The sequence below is a fragment of the Salvelinus fontinalis genome, chromosome 33 (genome assembly GCF_029448725.1).
Source record: "Salvelinus fontinalis isolate EN_2023a chromosome 33, ASM2944872v1, whole genome shotgun sequence".
NCBI classification, from domain to species: domain Eukaryota; kingdom Metazoa; phylum Chordata; class Actinopteri; order Salmoniformes; family Salmonidae; genus Salvelinus; species Salvelinus fontinalis.
The window spans coordinates 47,767,416-47,782,469 of NC_074697.1; the positions used below are offsets into that span (position 1 = coordinate 47,767,416).

The 15,054-nt window shown below is 42.7% G+C and overlaps 1 protein-coding gene across 1 annotated transcript in view; it reads right to left on the reverse strand.

The window, feature by feature from the left end:
- grik4 (glutamate receptor, ionotropic, kainate 4) overlaps positions 1–15,054 on the reverse strand; it is a 438,773-nt gene that overhangs the window by 229,303 nt on the left and 194,416 nt on the right. The window contains exon 3 of the mRNA XM_055896489.1: positions 681–814. Within this exon, the coding sequence (XP_055752464.1) occupies positions 681–762 (82 nt within the window). The 5' untranslated portion in view covers positions 763–814. The remainder of the gene's footprint in view (positions 1–680; positions 815–15,054) is intronic.

The following is a 15,054-nucleotide window of genomic DNA, read 5'->3' on the forward strand; positions in this document are numbered from 1 at the left end:
TGCTGTCAGAGTGATTGCTGTTAGGAATCAGCCTATGTTGAGGTGGCCTCTGCTGCTGTGAGAGAGATGTCTAGGTCACTGCTGCCCCAGACCAAGCTCTACGGCTGGCGGATAGCCGGCTACGGATTGGCAAATTAACGTAATGAGATTAGGACCCCTCTCATCTCAGTGTGAAAACAAGTACGGGGCTGTAAGCACCATACACTAAAATGTGTCTGAATAGGAACGCAAAGCACTCTGGTAACTGGTTTTCCCAGCTAACACTCAATTACGGCATAGTATAATATCATGACTCATTTTGACACTCTGTTTTTTTCACTGCGGCTCGGGAAATGGTAGCAGAACATTTGATTATCTAGCCGTTTGGTTAAGGTACTCGATTGCACACAAGAAAGTACTCTGTACCTTTCTGCTGCATTAGAAATAACAGACAGGCAGAAACAGACAGAATAGAACATTCCGAAAATACCGCCTTTTCTTGTTACAGTACAATTGGAGTGATACCGACCTCTGGTCAGTGCTGCTGAGATGCAATGAAGAAGCAATCAGCTGTCAGAGCAAGTCTCAGCCAGGCCTAGAATTACACATAGGAGTTCTTGTGATGTCGTCTTTTGAATAGGGAGTGAGGAAAGGTGAGTTGTGCCCTCCAGCCATGCAGGGTCAGAGATCAGACTACTCACCTATTCTGAAGGAGAGCGGCCCAGCGGAGGTACATCTCACCCACATGGCTAAGAGGAGCAGAGGCGCCCAGGCTGCGAGCATCTTCTATGACTCCTCATGGGTCCTGCCCCGGGGGTCCCCCTGTCACAGCCACCTGGAGAACATAACACATGGATGTATGAATTCTATAGAAGCCTGGATCCTACACACGTTTACATGAAGACAGGCACACATGCATTAGTTTGTGTTTTTGCACATGATCACAGACAGATTCTGATCCTGGATCAGCTTAGCACCTGTTCCACATGCTTGTCACTCTTAGGTGAAGTCAAACTATATCTGATCCAAATTCATTCTGGTGTGACCATAGAAAAATGATATAAATAGAATCTATGACGCGGGCATAGACATACACGAACACATACACGCAGACATGCACAGACACATATACCCGCACACACACACACTGAGAACAAAAAGCAACTACCATCTATCTTCACCGCAGCCTCAAAGTATAGGCCTTTTTCATTTATCTGGTACGCTACATTATTGCACTTCCCTGTTGCTTTTCTGATTCGAAAATGCATTATTAACTTTCACAAGAACTGAAAATAACCATAATCAAGGGTGTGATTCTCAAGTCACAAATTCTACAGTGCATTCAGAAAGTATTCAGACCCGTTCACTTTTTCCAAATTTTGTTACGTTACAAACTTATTCTAAATTTTAAAAAAGTGCCTCAATCTACACACAATGACAAACCAAAAGCAGGTTTTTAGATTTTTTTGCAAAAAATAAAGAACAGAAATATCTTATTTACATAAGAATTCCGACCCTTTGCTATGAGACTCGAAATTGAGCTCAGGTACATCCTGTTTCCATTGATCATCCTTTCTCCTGTGGTAAATTCAATTGATTGGACATGATTTGGAAAGGCACATACCTGTCTATATAAGGTCCCACAGTAGACACTGCATGTCAGCCAACAACCAAGCCATGAGGTTGAAGTAATTGTCCGTAGAGCTCCGAGACAGGATTGTGTCCAGGCACAGATCTGGGGAAGGGTACCAAAAAAAATCTTCAGAATTGAAGGTCCCCAAGAACACAGTGGCCTCCATCATTCTTAAACGGAAGAAGTTTGGAACCACTAAGACTCATCCTAGAGCTGGCCGCCCGGCCAAACTGCGCCATCGGGGGAGAAGGGCCTTAGTCAGGGAGGTGACCAAGAACCCAATGGTCACTCTGACAGAGCTCCAGAGTTCCTCTGTGGAGATGGAAGAACCTTCCAGAAGGACAACTATCTCTGCAGCACTCCACCCATCAGGCTTTATTGGGAGAGTGGCCACTCCTCAGTAAAAAGCACATGGCAGCCCACTTGGAGTGTGCCAAAAGGCACCTAAAGGACTCTCAGACCATGAGAAAGAAGATTCTCTGGTCTGATGAAACCAAGAGTGAAATCTTTGGCCTGAATGTCAAGTGTCACGTATGGAGGAAACATGGCACCATCCCTATGGCGAAGCATGGTGGTGGCAGCATCATGCTGGGGGGGATGTTTTTCAGCGGCAAGGACTGGGAGACTAGTCAGGATCGAGGGGAAAGATGAACAGCTCAAAGTACAGAGAGATCCTTGATGAAATCCTGCTCCAGAGCACTCAGGACCTCAAACTGGGGTGAAGGTTCGCCTTCCAACAGGACAATGACCCCTAAGCACACGGCAAACACAATGCAGAAGTGGCTTCGGGCTTCAACCCGATCAAACATATCTAGAGATACCTGAAAATAGCTGTACAGCGACGCTCCCCATCCAACCTGACAGAGCTTGAGGATCTGCAGAGAAGAATGGGAGAAACTCCTCAAATACAGGTTTGCCAAGGTTGTAGCATCAAACCCAAGAAGACTCGAGGCTGTAATCGCTGCCAAAGGTGCTTGAACAAAGTACTGAGTAAAGGGTCTGAATACTTATGTAAATGTCATATTTCAGTTTTTTGTTTTTAATAAATTTGCTGAATCTAAAAACCTGGTTTCGCTTCGTCATTATGAGGTATTGTGTGTAGATTGAGGAAATCAAAAATATATATATATAATTTTAGAATAAGGCTGTAACGTAACAAAATGTGGAAAAAGTCAAGGGGTCTGAATAATTTCCAAATACACACCGCAATTTTTTCCACGTTTTCTAATGGGTACAATTGCGAACAAGAGATAATGGTTTATTTCACACATTTGACATTACAAAGTATCAATAGCAGCTAATGCTGAATAATTTGACACAATTTACATAAATACACTATGCACAAGAAAACGATCATCGCATTAAAAACAATTGCCATATCAGACATCAATATATTCAATTGGCACAATCACGGGTTCACTGCAGCTCGAGGACTCCATTCTTTACAAGGTGCGTGTTGACATTACGATCTGACCGAATATCACATCCTTCACCTAAAGTAGTACGTCGGCATGTGTGGTTGAGTACGATAACAGGCAAAGATACCAACTGCTCACTTTATCCGCCGATTAACATAGAGAGTATTCGTTTTGAAACATCACCCCTGCCAGCATATTTCTCAAGGTGGACTTTCTCAAGAGGTTTCCGGAAAAACTGTACGCAAATAACAGCTGTCACACAGGTCCCCCAGTGATTAGGGAATGGGGAGAGAAATGATCATCATACAATGAGCCAGTTTCAAGGCTAATTCGATGTATTTCTATGGCCTTGTTGCATGTCCGTATTACTAGGGTGTGTCCCAAATGGCATCCCATTCTCTACTATGGGACACAACCCTAGACTCTTGTCCATTGTTCCCTGATCTCTGTTAGCTCACGTAAAGTCTTGAAAAACAATGTGTCAAACATCAGGACGCATCAGTAAGCCAGACAGCGTTTAGCCCAAGAGTTCATTACAGGCCATGCTCCCTCTAAACATGCTCCGTATTTCCTTGATCGCAGCAGGAAAACAACCATTAGAGAAAACACACACAAAGCTGAATTAATTTGCCTGAATGCAATTAGAGGCAATCAACTTGGGTAGCTTGTCATGGGTCATGCACAGCGGTCTGCCCCGGCTGAATAGCGAATGAGAGGAGAGGGGGCCTCAGCGAGTTGCCGTGGAGCAGTTGATGGAGTCGGCCACATTAATGGGCAGTCGATGAGAATGGCACAAGTCTCTCTAGTCTAGTGCACACTGTGGAAATGACACAAACCTGCTCTTTTCCCAAACAGATCACTTCTGCTGATGGTGAGATGAAGTCTTGTGTTTACATCCATATATGAACAATACAGGAGCAACAGACCATACGGTGACAGTGGGACACATGTCACTCTCAATACGGCTATGTGAAAGACTTTACATTGTAACTCTCCTGATGGCTCATTCTACAGCTGCGATAATTGGCGTATGAGGAAACAGTTGCCAGATTACCAAGAGTCGAGTACTGCCACGAAAACCCAGACAGGCCATTAAAAGTGTTGTAGGCACATTCTCAACAGGGGGGTGACAAAACATGTCATGTTTTGTTGAAATTTTCCTTTTTGTTTACTCCACTTAAAGAAATGTCATTATTCTCTAGGAGAAAGGGATAAAAAAAAGAGCTGAAACTCCCAGCATGATGATCATAACAGATCTGCAGTGCATAATTAATCTCACTGCAACATGAAACCGGTATCAGACCAAGCCGCTAGCGATGACTTGACAACCCAACTGGTATAACTAGTGCCTCACACACACCCACCGATCCACACACACGCACGCCTCCATGTGAATTAATTAAAAAGTGGGGGGGACGGTTTAATTTAATAGGGCACAAGGCTCCGAACCAAATGAAGTGGTGACAGACCGTTAGTTATACGAGAGGCTGATCTCTCTCTGTGGCGGAAGGCTGAAAAGTAACATTCTCAGCAGAGTCTGAAACGTCTGCTGCATGTCGTGTCAACGCTACAATGAAATCTCTAAGCAGATCTGGCAGTGGTGTCTGGGATTGGGCTACCAGTAAGTAAGAATGCTGAAATACTGCCTGTGTTTCATTCCTGGGAGATGCATAGATCAGCTGGGGAGTCGACACACGTCAAGAGGATGCAGCTCGGAGAGGGAAGGGTCTGTGAACGCCTGTAAATACAGGAGCCATTGACCCTGTCTCCGCACAGATACTGATTGGGGTAAATGGCCTTCTGACTGACTGGCTGGGAAGAAATAGCTCACCACTGAACGCAGGACCTGTGATCGTCTATCGGATGAGACCTCCAAGATGATCGACACCAACCTTTTACGTCAAGATTCAAGTGTTGAATGGTGAGACATGGTTTTTTAACAAAGGCGATCAGGTTTCCCGACGTATTGGTCATATTGTTGTGAGGTAAAGTAGCCTGACATCTGACAGGCAGATAAGGAAGAAGCCTTGGTGTCAAATATCAGAGCGTTTTGATGGTCGCCATGTTTGCAACAGCTGTCAGGAGAAGGATAACTACAGACATAAATATCAAAGCGGTCAGTCATGGATGTGTCAGGATGTCAGAAGCACTCTGAATCCACGCCAAGTGCTCATTACAACTGTCAGTTCAATCAAACATCTCAAGGAGAAGGTGTTGATTTGCATGCCACTGTACAACCGCCATGAGTTTAACCTACAATTTAGCAACCAAAAGAACTGCAGTGTTTGAGAGGATGTGCATCTTCATGTGTGATTCCTTACTATGCAGATGAGACGTATGGTGTCGAGTTGAATATTTGTAGGAGTTTGAGTCCAAACTAGAGACCCTTGGTTCACAGCCTGGGATACTAGTACCCCCCGGGCCTAGCCACGTGGAGTAGTTGGTGAAGACTAATGAGATCATTGGCCTAACGATCAGTTGCACCTGAGGATGTACTTTAGGCAGAGCAAAATGTGATTGGTTGTTTAGTAACCACAGAACATAGAGAACAACTGCTTCATACAATATGACAAATATTGCTAGACAAATTAAAGGACTTACGAGTCAGTCACAGCATGGCCAGCCAACCATTGCTCAATGAATTGGTGTGCTATATTAGGTCTGATAAGAGAGTGCCCACTACATATTGATCCAGCATGCCAGCAAGGGACAGTCACACAGCATCAACATACAATAACAGTTGCGCTAATTTAAAGATTAGGTTGCCCTGCGACATTGGGAAAACAACTGCTGCAATGCATGGTACATTTATTTTTTTGTAGCCACTTTTTTAATGGCTGCAACTGATCCACTGTATGTTTTTCTTAATGCATTACAACTGAAAAAGTGAGAAACGATGACAAATAAGTCAGAAGCAGAAATGGCAGCGAAAAGAGAAACAAAAAAAATGACTGACTTGTCTTGACACAACAAAACCAGAATACTAGTTGTTGGTGGCACAGATAACATTACTGTCACACTTCCATCAATCCCTTGACAACATTGACTGTTGAGACACTTTGGGGAATTGACTCCATACCAAACAGAATGTTCTGCATCAGAGTGCCCGGAGTCCCTTTCTGGAATACAGAAGATATCTTCAGTGCTACAACTGAGACCTCAACCGACCTTCGGCAGGTTGCAGATGCATTATTAAAACAGCATCGCTATTCAGAGAGTCAGAGGGCTTTTGCTGTTCCAGTTGAAAGCAGTAGCTGTATCAGCAGCTCCCATAAAAGAGAATGGCTGGTGATTCAGGATGCTCATGTAAACTGAATCACAGTACCGCTATAGCTGCTGGCGCCTGCCCAGGCCGGGGTCACCCTTGGGTCTGTGTTTAATGCACAGAGATACAGCGATCTTGCCTGACGTCTTTGCTCGCCAAATCATTCCTCCCTGCCCCGAGCAACAACTCTGCTCTACCTGAATTAGCATGGTCCCACATTAAACACACACCAAAGCATACCTGAAATTTCTGCTGTGAGGAAACTGAGAAGATGTGTTTTGGAGTTTTACTATAGGCTCTTCTGTCTAGCTTCTCTCACTACTCTACTTAAATACCTGCAGCTGTGGCCTAGTGTGATCTAATGCAGTGGTCCTCAAACCTCTCCTCGGGGACCCCCAGCTGTTCCATGTATTTAAACTATTCAAGAATTGGTCAAAGTCTGGGTGTTCCCGAGGGGAGGTTTGAGGACCACACCAGGCAACAGCTGCCCTATGTGGACAACCCTTCAAATGAGTGAATTTGGCTTTTTCAGCCACACCCCAGTCAACTGTAAGTGCTGTTACTGTGAAGTGAAAATGTCTAGGAGCAACAAAGGCTCAGCCGCGAAGTGGTAGACCACAATCTCACAGAACGAGACCGCTGAGTGCTGAAGAGCGTAGCATGCAACACTCACTACCGAGTTCCAAACTGCCTCTGGAAGAAACTTCAGCACAATAACTGTTTGTCGGGAGCTTAATGACATGCGTTTCCATTGGCAGGCAGCCGCACATCAGCCTAAGATCACCATGGGCAATGCCAAGTGTCGGCTGAAGTGGTGTAAAGTTCACCGCCATTGGACTCTGGAGCAGTGGAAACGTGTTCTTTGGAGTGATGAATCACACTTCACCATCTGGCAGTCCGACGGACTAACCTGGGTTTGATGGATGCCAGGAGAACACTACCTGATGAATGCATAATGCCAACTGTAAAGTTTGGTGGAGGAGGAATAATGGTCTGGGGTTGTTTTTCATGGTTCGGTCTAGGTCCCTTAGTTCCAGTGAAGGGAAATCTTAACGCTACAGCACGCAATGATATTCTAGACGATTCTGTGCTTCCAACTTTGTAGCAACAGTTTGACGAAGGCCCTTTCCTGTTTCAGCATGACAATGCCCCCGTGCACAAAGCAAAGTCCATACAGAACTGGTTTGTCGAGACCACAAAACATACATTAAACTAAAAATGCAGCTCTATTGAAATGAGAGGAGTAGCGGTTTGACACTGGTCAGAAGAAACCAAGGTGAACACAGAGAATCTATATTTAATGACACTTTTACAGCAGGCTTAAAAGTGAATCCAAAACCATGCTGTTCGAGGTCAGGCCTGGGGCCTACTACAGAGTTATAACGGTCACCAGCCTCGTCCTACAGAAAGATCTACACACACACACACCATTGTCTTTACATATGTAAATATCCATGAGTTAAATCAAACAGCAGGCTCGCCACACAGAATTATATACACAACATCTTATTCACACATTGAAATATCTCCGTAGAACTCACTTCTGTCATCATGAAGTGCTTTGAGAGACTAGTAAAGGATCATATCACCTCCACTTTACCTGCCATCCTAGACCCACCTCAGTTTGCATACCGCCCCAACAGGTCCACAGACGATGCAATTGCCATCACACTACTCACTGCCCTATCCCATCTGGACAAGAGGAATACTTAAATAAGAATGCTGTTCATTGACTACAGCTCAGAATTCAACACCACAGTACCCTCCAAGCTGATCATCAAGCTGGAGGCCCTGGGTCTCAACCCCAACTTGTGCAATTGGGTCATGGACTTTGACGGGCCGCCCCAGGTGGTGAAGGTAGAAAACAACATCTCCACTTCGGTGACCCTCAACACTGGGGCCCCACAAGGGTGCATGCTCAGCTCCCTCCTGTACTCCCTGTTCACCCATGACTGCGTGGCCATGCACGCCTCCAACTCAATCATCAAGTTTGCAGACGACACAACAGTATTGGGCTTGATTACCAACAACGACGAAACAGCCTACAGACAGGAGGTGAGGGCACTCGGAGTGTTGTGTCAGGGAACCAACCTCTCACACAATGTCAACAAAACAAAGGAGATGATCGTGGACTTCAGGAAACAGCAGAGGGAGCACCCCCTATCCACATCGAAGGGACAGTAGTGGAGAAGGTGGAAAGTTTTAAGTTCCTCGGCGTACACATCCCAGACAAACTGAAATGGTCCACCCACACAGACAGTGGGGTGAAGAAGCCTCAGGAGGCTGAAGAAATTGGGCTTGTCACCTAAAACGCAGACAAACTATTACAGATGCACAATTGAGAGCATCCTGTCGGGCTGTTTCACCATCTGGTATGGCAACTGCACCGCCCTCAACCGCAAGGCTCTCCAGAGGGTGGTGTGGTCTGCACAACGCATCACCGGGGGCAAACTGCCTGCCCTCCAGGACATCTACACCACCCGATGTCACAGGAAGGCCAAAAAGATCATCAAGGACAACAACCACCCGAGCCACTGCCTGTTCACCCCGCTACCATCCAGAAGGCGAGGTCAGTACAGGTCCATCAAAGCTGGGACCGAGAGACTGAAAAACAGCTTCTATCTCAAGGCCATCAGACTGCTAAACAGCAATCACTAGCACAGAGAGGCTGCCTACATATAGACTCAAATCATTGGCCACTTTAATACATGGATCACTAGTCACATTAAACAATGCCACTTTAATAATGTTTACATATCTTACATTACTCATCTCACATGTATATTTTATACCATCTGTTGCATCATGCCTATGCCACTCGGCCATCGCTCATCCATATATTTATATGTACATATTCATATTCCATCCCTTTAGATTTGTGTGTATTAGGTAGTTGTTGGGGAATTGTTAGATTATTTGTTAGATATTACTGCACTGTCGAAACTAGAAGCACAAGCATTTCGATACACTCGCATTGAGACCAGTAAGCGCTTGAACTCGCTTTGATGAAAATTCACTGATCATTGATCCTAAACTATTAATGAATATATTGGGGTAATGAGAAAGTGTCATCAATGAAACACTGATGCATAGGTCTTCGGTCTCCGTTGTGCTTCCAAATGCATCCAATCTATTGAAATGAAAGGCTAACCAAGACTGGACAAGGCCTGTGTCCTTAATGGCACCCTATTCTCTACAGTACACTGCTGCACTAAGTATACAATTATGTTATTCATGGGATGATTTCCAGCTTTCCACCATGATACAACAGATTTTTTCCAATGGCTACATATTTACAGTACATTACTTGTGTTCATGATTGTCATTGCACAGTAGAGTAATATGAATAAGTATTTACAATAATCATAGTACACGTACATTTATTTGTAGGCCTACCATAGCACACAACACAGTATACTATGGTAAACTATAGTATGTACTACGTTGTCGATTTTCAAAACACAGCCCGCAAGAGACATAACTCTGTTGCCTTTTGCAAAACAGTAAATGCCTTTTCAAAATGTAGTTGCTTTCTCAAAACAGATTCCGCAAAACTTTATTATACCTTCAAAATTGCAAATACATTCATCAAAACAACACGACTTCCTGCAAAGATTAACACAACCATACTTATCTCGAGTCCAAAACAGACAAAACAGAAAATCCAGAGTAGATCAATAGACAATAATTGTACTTGCAGGCATGATGATTAAAATTGGAAGTACAACTATCCAAAGGTGCAGAATTATGGGTAATTATGCTCCTTTTATGCCTATTTCACCAAACAATTTCATACACATCAAATAGAATATTATTGCACATTGTGGCAGGATTCATTCATTATCATCACAGTCCAATTCCATGTATTCAATACAAAGGTTGGTTTGCTTATAGTTTTGAAGACTTTCCATTGCTGCCCAGAAACACAATCTAAAATAGAAATAAGGAAAGGTGAATACAATGGAGGAATACAATTAAGTGACAATGCCGACTTTTATACAATAGGTTACCAACATATTCAAATATTGATTGACAGATTTTCATTAAAAAAGTTATTGTGATGAATGTATTCATACCATGTCATCCTTCCACAAGATATAGTCACGAAACAAAGCTAGGGATGCTACCCAAGCAGGCCGGTCATTCGTTCTATTGGTTCGGTTGCTAGAGACGCGACCCAGTCGTTCAGTCTTTTTGTTCTGTATCTATGGACGCGATCCAGTAGCTCGTTCTAAATGTTCCATTGGCATACTAGCTGGCAACGTTCTTATCCCTTACTTGCCAACTACGGCTAACTTACAGTCACGTCAAACAGTGCATACAGAATAACAGTAGCTGCATTTGTTTAAACTGTGTTCTAGTGAAATTTATTTTGGATAACGTTACATCCATAACAATGAGCTAATTACTAAGGCACGATTTCGCCTGGCATACAAAATGTGCTCTCTCGTTAGGACACTGTTGTTCAGAGGAGCTAGCCAACAACACAGCTAACACAATCACTTCAAACTGAAGCTGGAATGACTCCAAACTAGCTGCACTTCGATGGTTTTACCTTTTTTCAATTGACATTTCTTTGTATATATCCATAATGCCAGCTGATTGATTCCTGCTTTCGACTGGCTGAGAAACGCTTCCTGCCTCTTTCGCTCTCGTCCCGACCCATACCCTTTCATTACTATTGGACAGTTGGAGATCAAATTTGACTATTGAAACAATGTTGCAAATGTCGGGGGGGGGGGAGACAGACAGCAAAATGTATACAAATCTCTGCTGTTGAAAACTAAATGTTAGTCTAAAAGAAATGTGAGATAATGTCTAGATGTTTTTTTATAGTGGAGATCAAGTTATATAACTTCCCTGCCTGGGCTGATGAGACAGTTGATAGCGCAGTCAGATGGAACATAGTCAATAAATAGGTATTTTAACGTCATAGATTTAGCCGGTGGTAATTTGTGGAATAGACACAGCTGGAATGCGCTTTTAACCAATCAGCATTCAGGATTAGACCCACCCGTTGTATAATTGCTAGGAATGTATAGGCCTAAATCCACACCAGTGCAAAACTCTGAAATGGAAGGTCCCAGTGTTGGAGATGATTTTAGGAGTAACCCAAAGTTAGAAGTAACCTAACTTCTCTGCATGTCCCTGATATTGTACAAAATCAGAACAATTAGCCAGTCCCCATTGCCGAGATCTTTCCGTATACTGTACATGAAATGACACTGACGGGACGACTTAGAATTGTGTGCAGTACTATTTTAGTACTCGACTGAAACAGTGAACACAATTGCACACATTTCTCTTATGAAAACAATGTGTTATTATTGTGTGAATAAAACATTTAACAGTACATGTTTCATTCACCGTTCACTTTTGGGTTCAATGTTTTGCAAACGGTGGTATAATACATGCGAGTCAGGTACTAAGGCAAGAAAATAATCAGATGTTCTGTACATTTCAACACAGATCCAGAAATTGTTTGTACACGATTGAGAAAAACTGTAATGACTGAAAGGTACTACAGTGTGTAGTGTATTCTACAGAATATTACACACTTCTATAGTAAGCACTACATGATTGAGGGATGCTCCAGTGTGAAGTATAGTATTCTATTTAAGTGATAATGTCAGAGAAGCCGGTGTTTGGAGAATATGTTGGCACGGGTGTTGCAATGTGTGCAAATATACCCTCTAAACAACGGCTTCGAGGGCATTATCACTTTTATACAAGAGGTTACCAACATATTCAAATAATGATTGACATATTTTCATTAACTTTATTTTGATGAATTTATTCATACTATGTCATCCTTCCACAAGATATAGTCCCGGCACAAATCTAGGGTTTCTAGAAACACGACCCAGTCGTTCAGTCTTTTTGTTCTGTACCTATGGACGCGACCCAGTCGTTCGTTCTAAATGTTCCATTGCCATACTGGTTGGCAATGTTCTTATACCTTGCTTGCTAGCTAGCCAACTACGGCTAATTTACAATGCCTTCAGAAAGTATTCAGACCACTTGACTTTTTCCACATATTGTTATGTTACAGCCTTATTCTAAAATTAATTAAAATCTGGGTTTTTCGTCATCAATCTACTGTACACACAACACCCAATAATGATAAAGCAAAAACAAGCTGCCACCACCATGCTTCACCGTAGGGATGGTGCCAGGTTTCCGCCAGACATGATGCTTGGCATTCAGGCCAAAGAGCTCCATCTTGATTTCATCAGACCAGAGACTCATGGTCTGAGTCTTTACGTGCCTTTTGGCAAACTCCAAGCGGGCTGTCATGTGCCTTTTACTGACTGGTGGAGTGCTGCAGAGATGGTTGTACTTCTGGAAGGTTCTCCCATCTCCACAGAGGAACTCTAGAACTGAGTGACCATCAGGTTCTTGGTCATCTCCCTGACCAAGGCCCTTCTCCCCCGATTGCTCAGTTTGGCCGGGCGGCCAGCTCTAGGAAGAGTCTTGGTGGTTCCAAACTTCTTCCGTTTAAGAATGATGGAGGCCACTGTGTTCTTGGGGGTATTCAATGCTGCAGAATATTTTTGGTACCCTTCCCCAGATCTGCGCCTCGACACAATCCTGTCTCGGAGCTGTACGGACAATTCCTTTGATCTCATGGCTTGGTTTTTGCTCTGTCATGCACTGTCAACTGTGGGACATTATATAGACTGCTGTGTGTGCGCCTTTCCAAATCATGTCCAATCAATTTTTTCTGTTTTTTGTATTATATAAATTTGCAAACATTTCCAAAAACCTGTGTCCACTTTGTCATTATGGGGTTTTGTGTTTAGATTGCTGAGGAAAAATGTACATTTAATCCATTTTAGAATAAGGCTGTAGCATAACGTAATGTGGAAAAAGTCAAGGGGTCTGAATACTTTTCGAAGGCACTGTACAGTCACGTCAAAAAGTGCAGCCAGAATAATATCAAAGTAGCTGCATTTGTTTAAGCTGTTTTCTAGTTATATTTATTTGGACACATGCGCTTATGATGCGTGACTTTGCCTGGCAGAGAAAATGTGCTCTCTCGTCTGGATACATGACATTCACTTGAGCTGATTTTTATAAATTATACTGTTACACTGACATAGCTATAGCTACTTATTGTATGTCACATTTATCTGTTCATTCCCCAGGATGGAGTCTGTGCTACTACTTCTGCTGCCTTGCTGCAGCCTTTTGGGTGTTGATGGTGCTGCACTGTTCTCCCTGTTTCCGCTAGCCAGCCCTCGAAGCGCCGCGCAGCCCAGTTTGTATTCTTAACTGTTTTTCTTTCGTTGCGGCTTTTCTCTAGGTCCTTCAATGCAGTATCCCCCAAGTCTGCATGCCTGGGTGTTATTGCCATCTCTTTTTCCCATTCGTCCAGTCTCGTTTGGACAAATTCACTTTATGTGGGACGTTGGAGATCGCAATTCAATATTGAAACAATACTGAGAAGGTCGAAGAGACAGACAGCAAGGTTTATACAAATCTTTACTGTTAAAAGAAATGGGAGAACATGTCTAGATGATTTTTATAGTGGAGATCATACATTTCCTGGCAGGATTGATGAGACAACTGATTGCAAAATGAAATGGATCAGAGTAAATAGGCATTTCAACGTCATAGATTTAGCCGGTGGTAACTTCTGAAATAGACACCGGCTAGAATGCGGTTTTAACCAATCAGCATTCAGGATTAGACCCACTGGTTGTATAAAGTATACTACAAAAATCTATAGTAAGCACTACACCAGAGATCATCAACTCGATTCATCCACAGGCCGATTTTGTTCTTAAACGGATGGCCACGGGGCCGGACTGCAAATGGACCACATGAAGCCCAAACAGATATTACATTTGACTAAAACATTATAATTTCAAACCTAAGATCACATATATCTCTATTTTGTGTGAAAATACTTCGGAACAGATTTCCAAAATTAAAATAACTGGGAGCTGATTTGTTGGTGTTTTTACAGTATTTTATGCCCTTCAAAAATAAATAAAATAACTATATAGAAAATTCCTTAGTACGTACGACACATTATCGAGGGATACTACATTGTGGAGTATACTGCGGTTTACTACAGAATTCTATAGTAAGTACTGCAGTATTCTATAGTAAACTATAATATTTTTCCATGCGGGAGACACCAAGAGAACCAGCATGGCGTGGAACGAGAAGATTGTCCAAAACAGTGTGATGTAGAGGAGTCATAAATAGCCTATGTTCCTTGAGGAGTAATGGGCCTAAGTAAGCAAGCAAAACACGGTAGTTATCTTCTATGCTAGCCTCCATCAGACACAGTGCAGCACATTACGGTTAAGAGCTGTTTACTAATATTCCATAATTATACTCTTGTATGGAGCTTTATGTTTCTGCACCCTATTGTCAATGGTAATGAACAGAGGACAGTTTCTAAATGGAGAGACTTTGCTAATGAGGTCTTCTCAGTCACTTAATGACTGTGGCTGGAATACATTTCTGAGGAATTAACATTGTCAACAATGAAGTCTAATATGAGTCGAGTCAGATTAATATAATTTGACCATATGCGAACAGAAATTAAGACTTATTATACATGTTATTATACATTATACATAAATTATACATGTTAGAATACTTATGTATGCTTCATTTTTGTTATATTCTGAATGAAAAAGACTTATGAAATGAACTTCTATTGTATTACATGTTAGAATACCTGTAGATGCAACAGTACATTACCCATCAATTCGCCTTACATGTCAATACGCCTTGTGCGA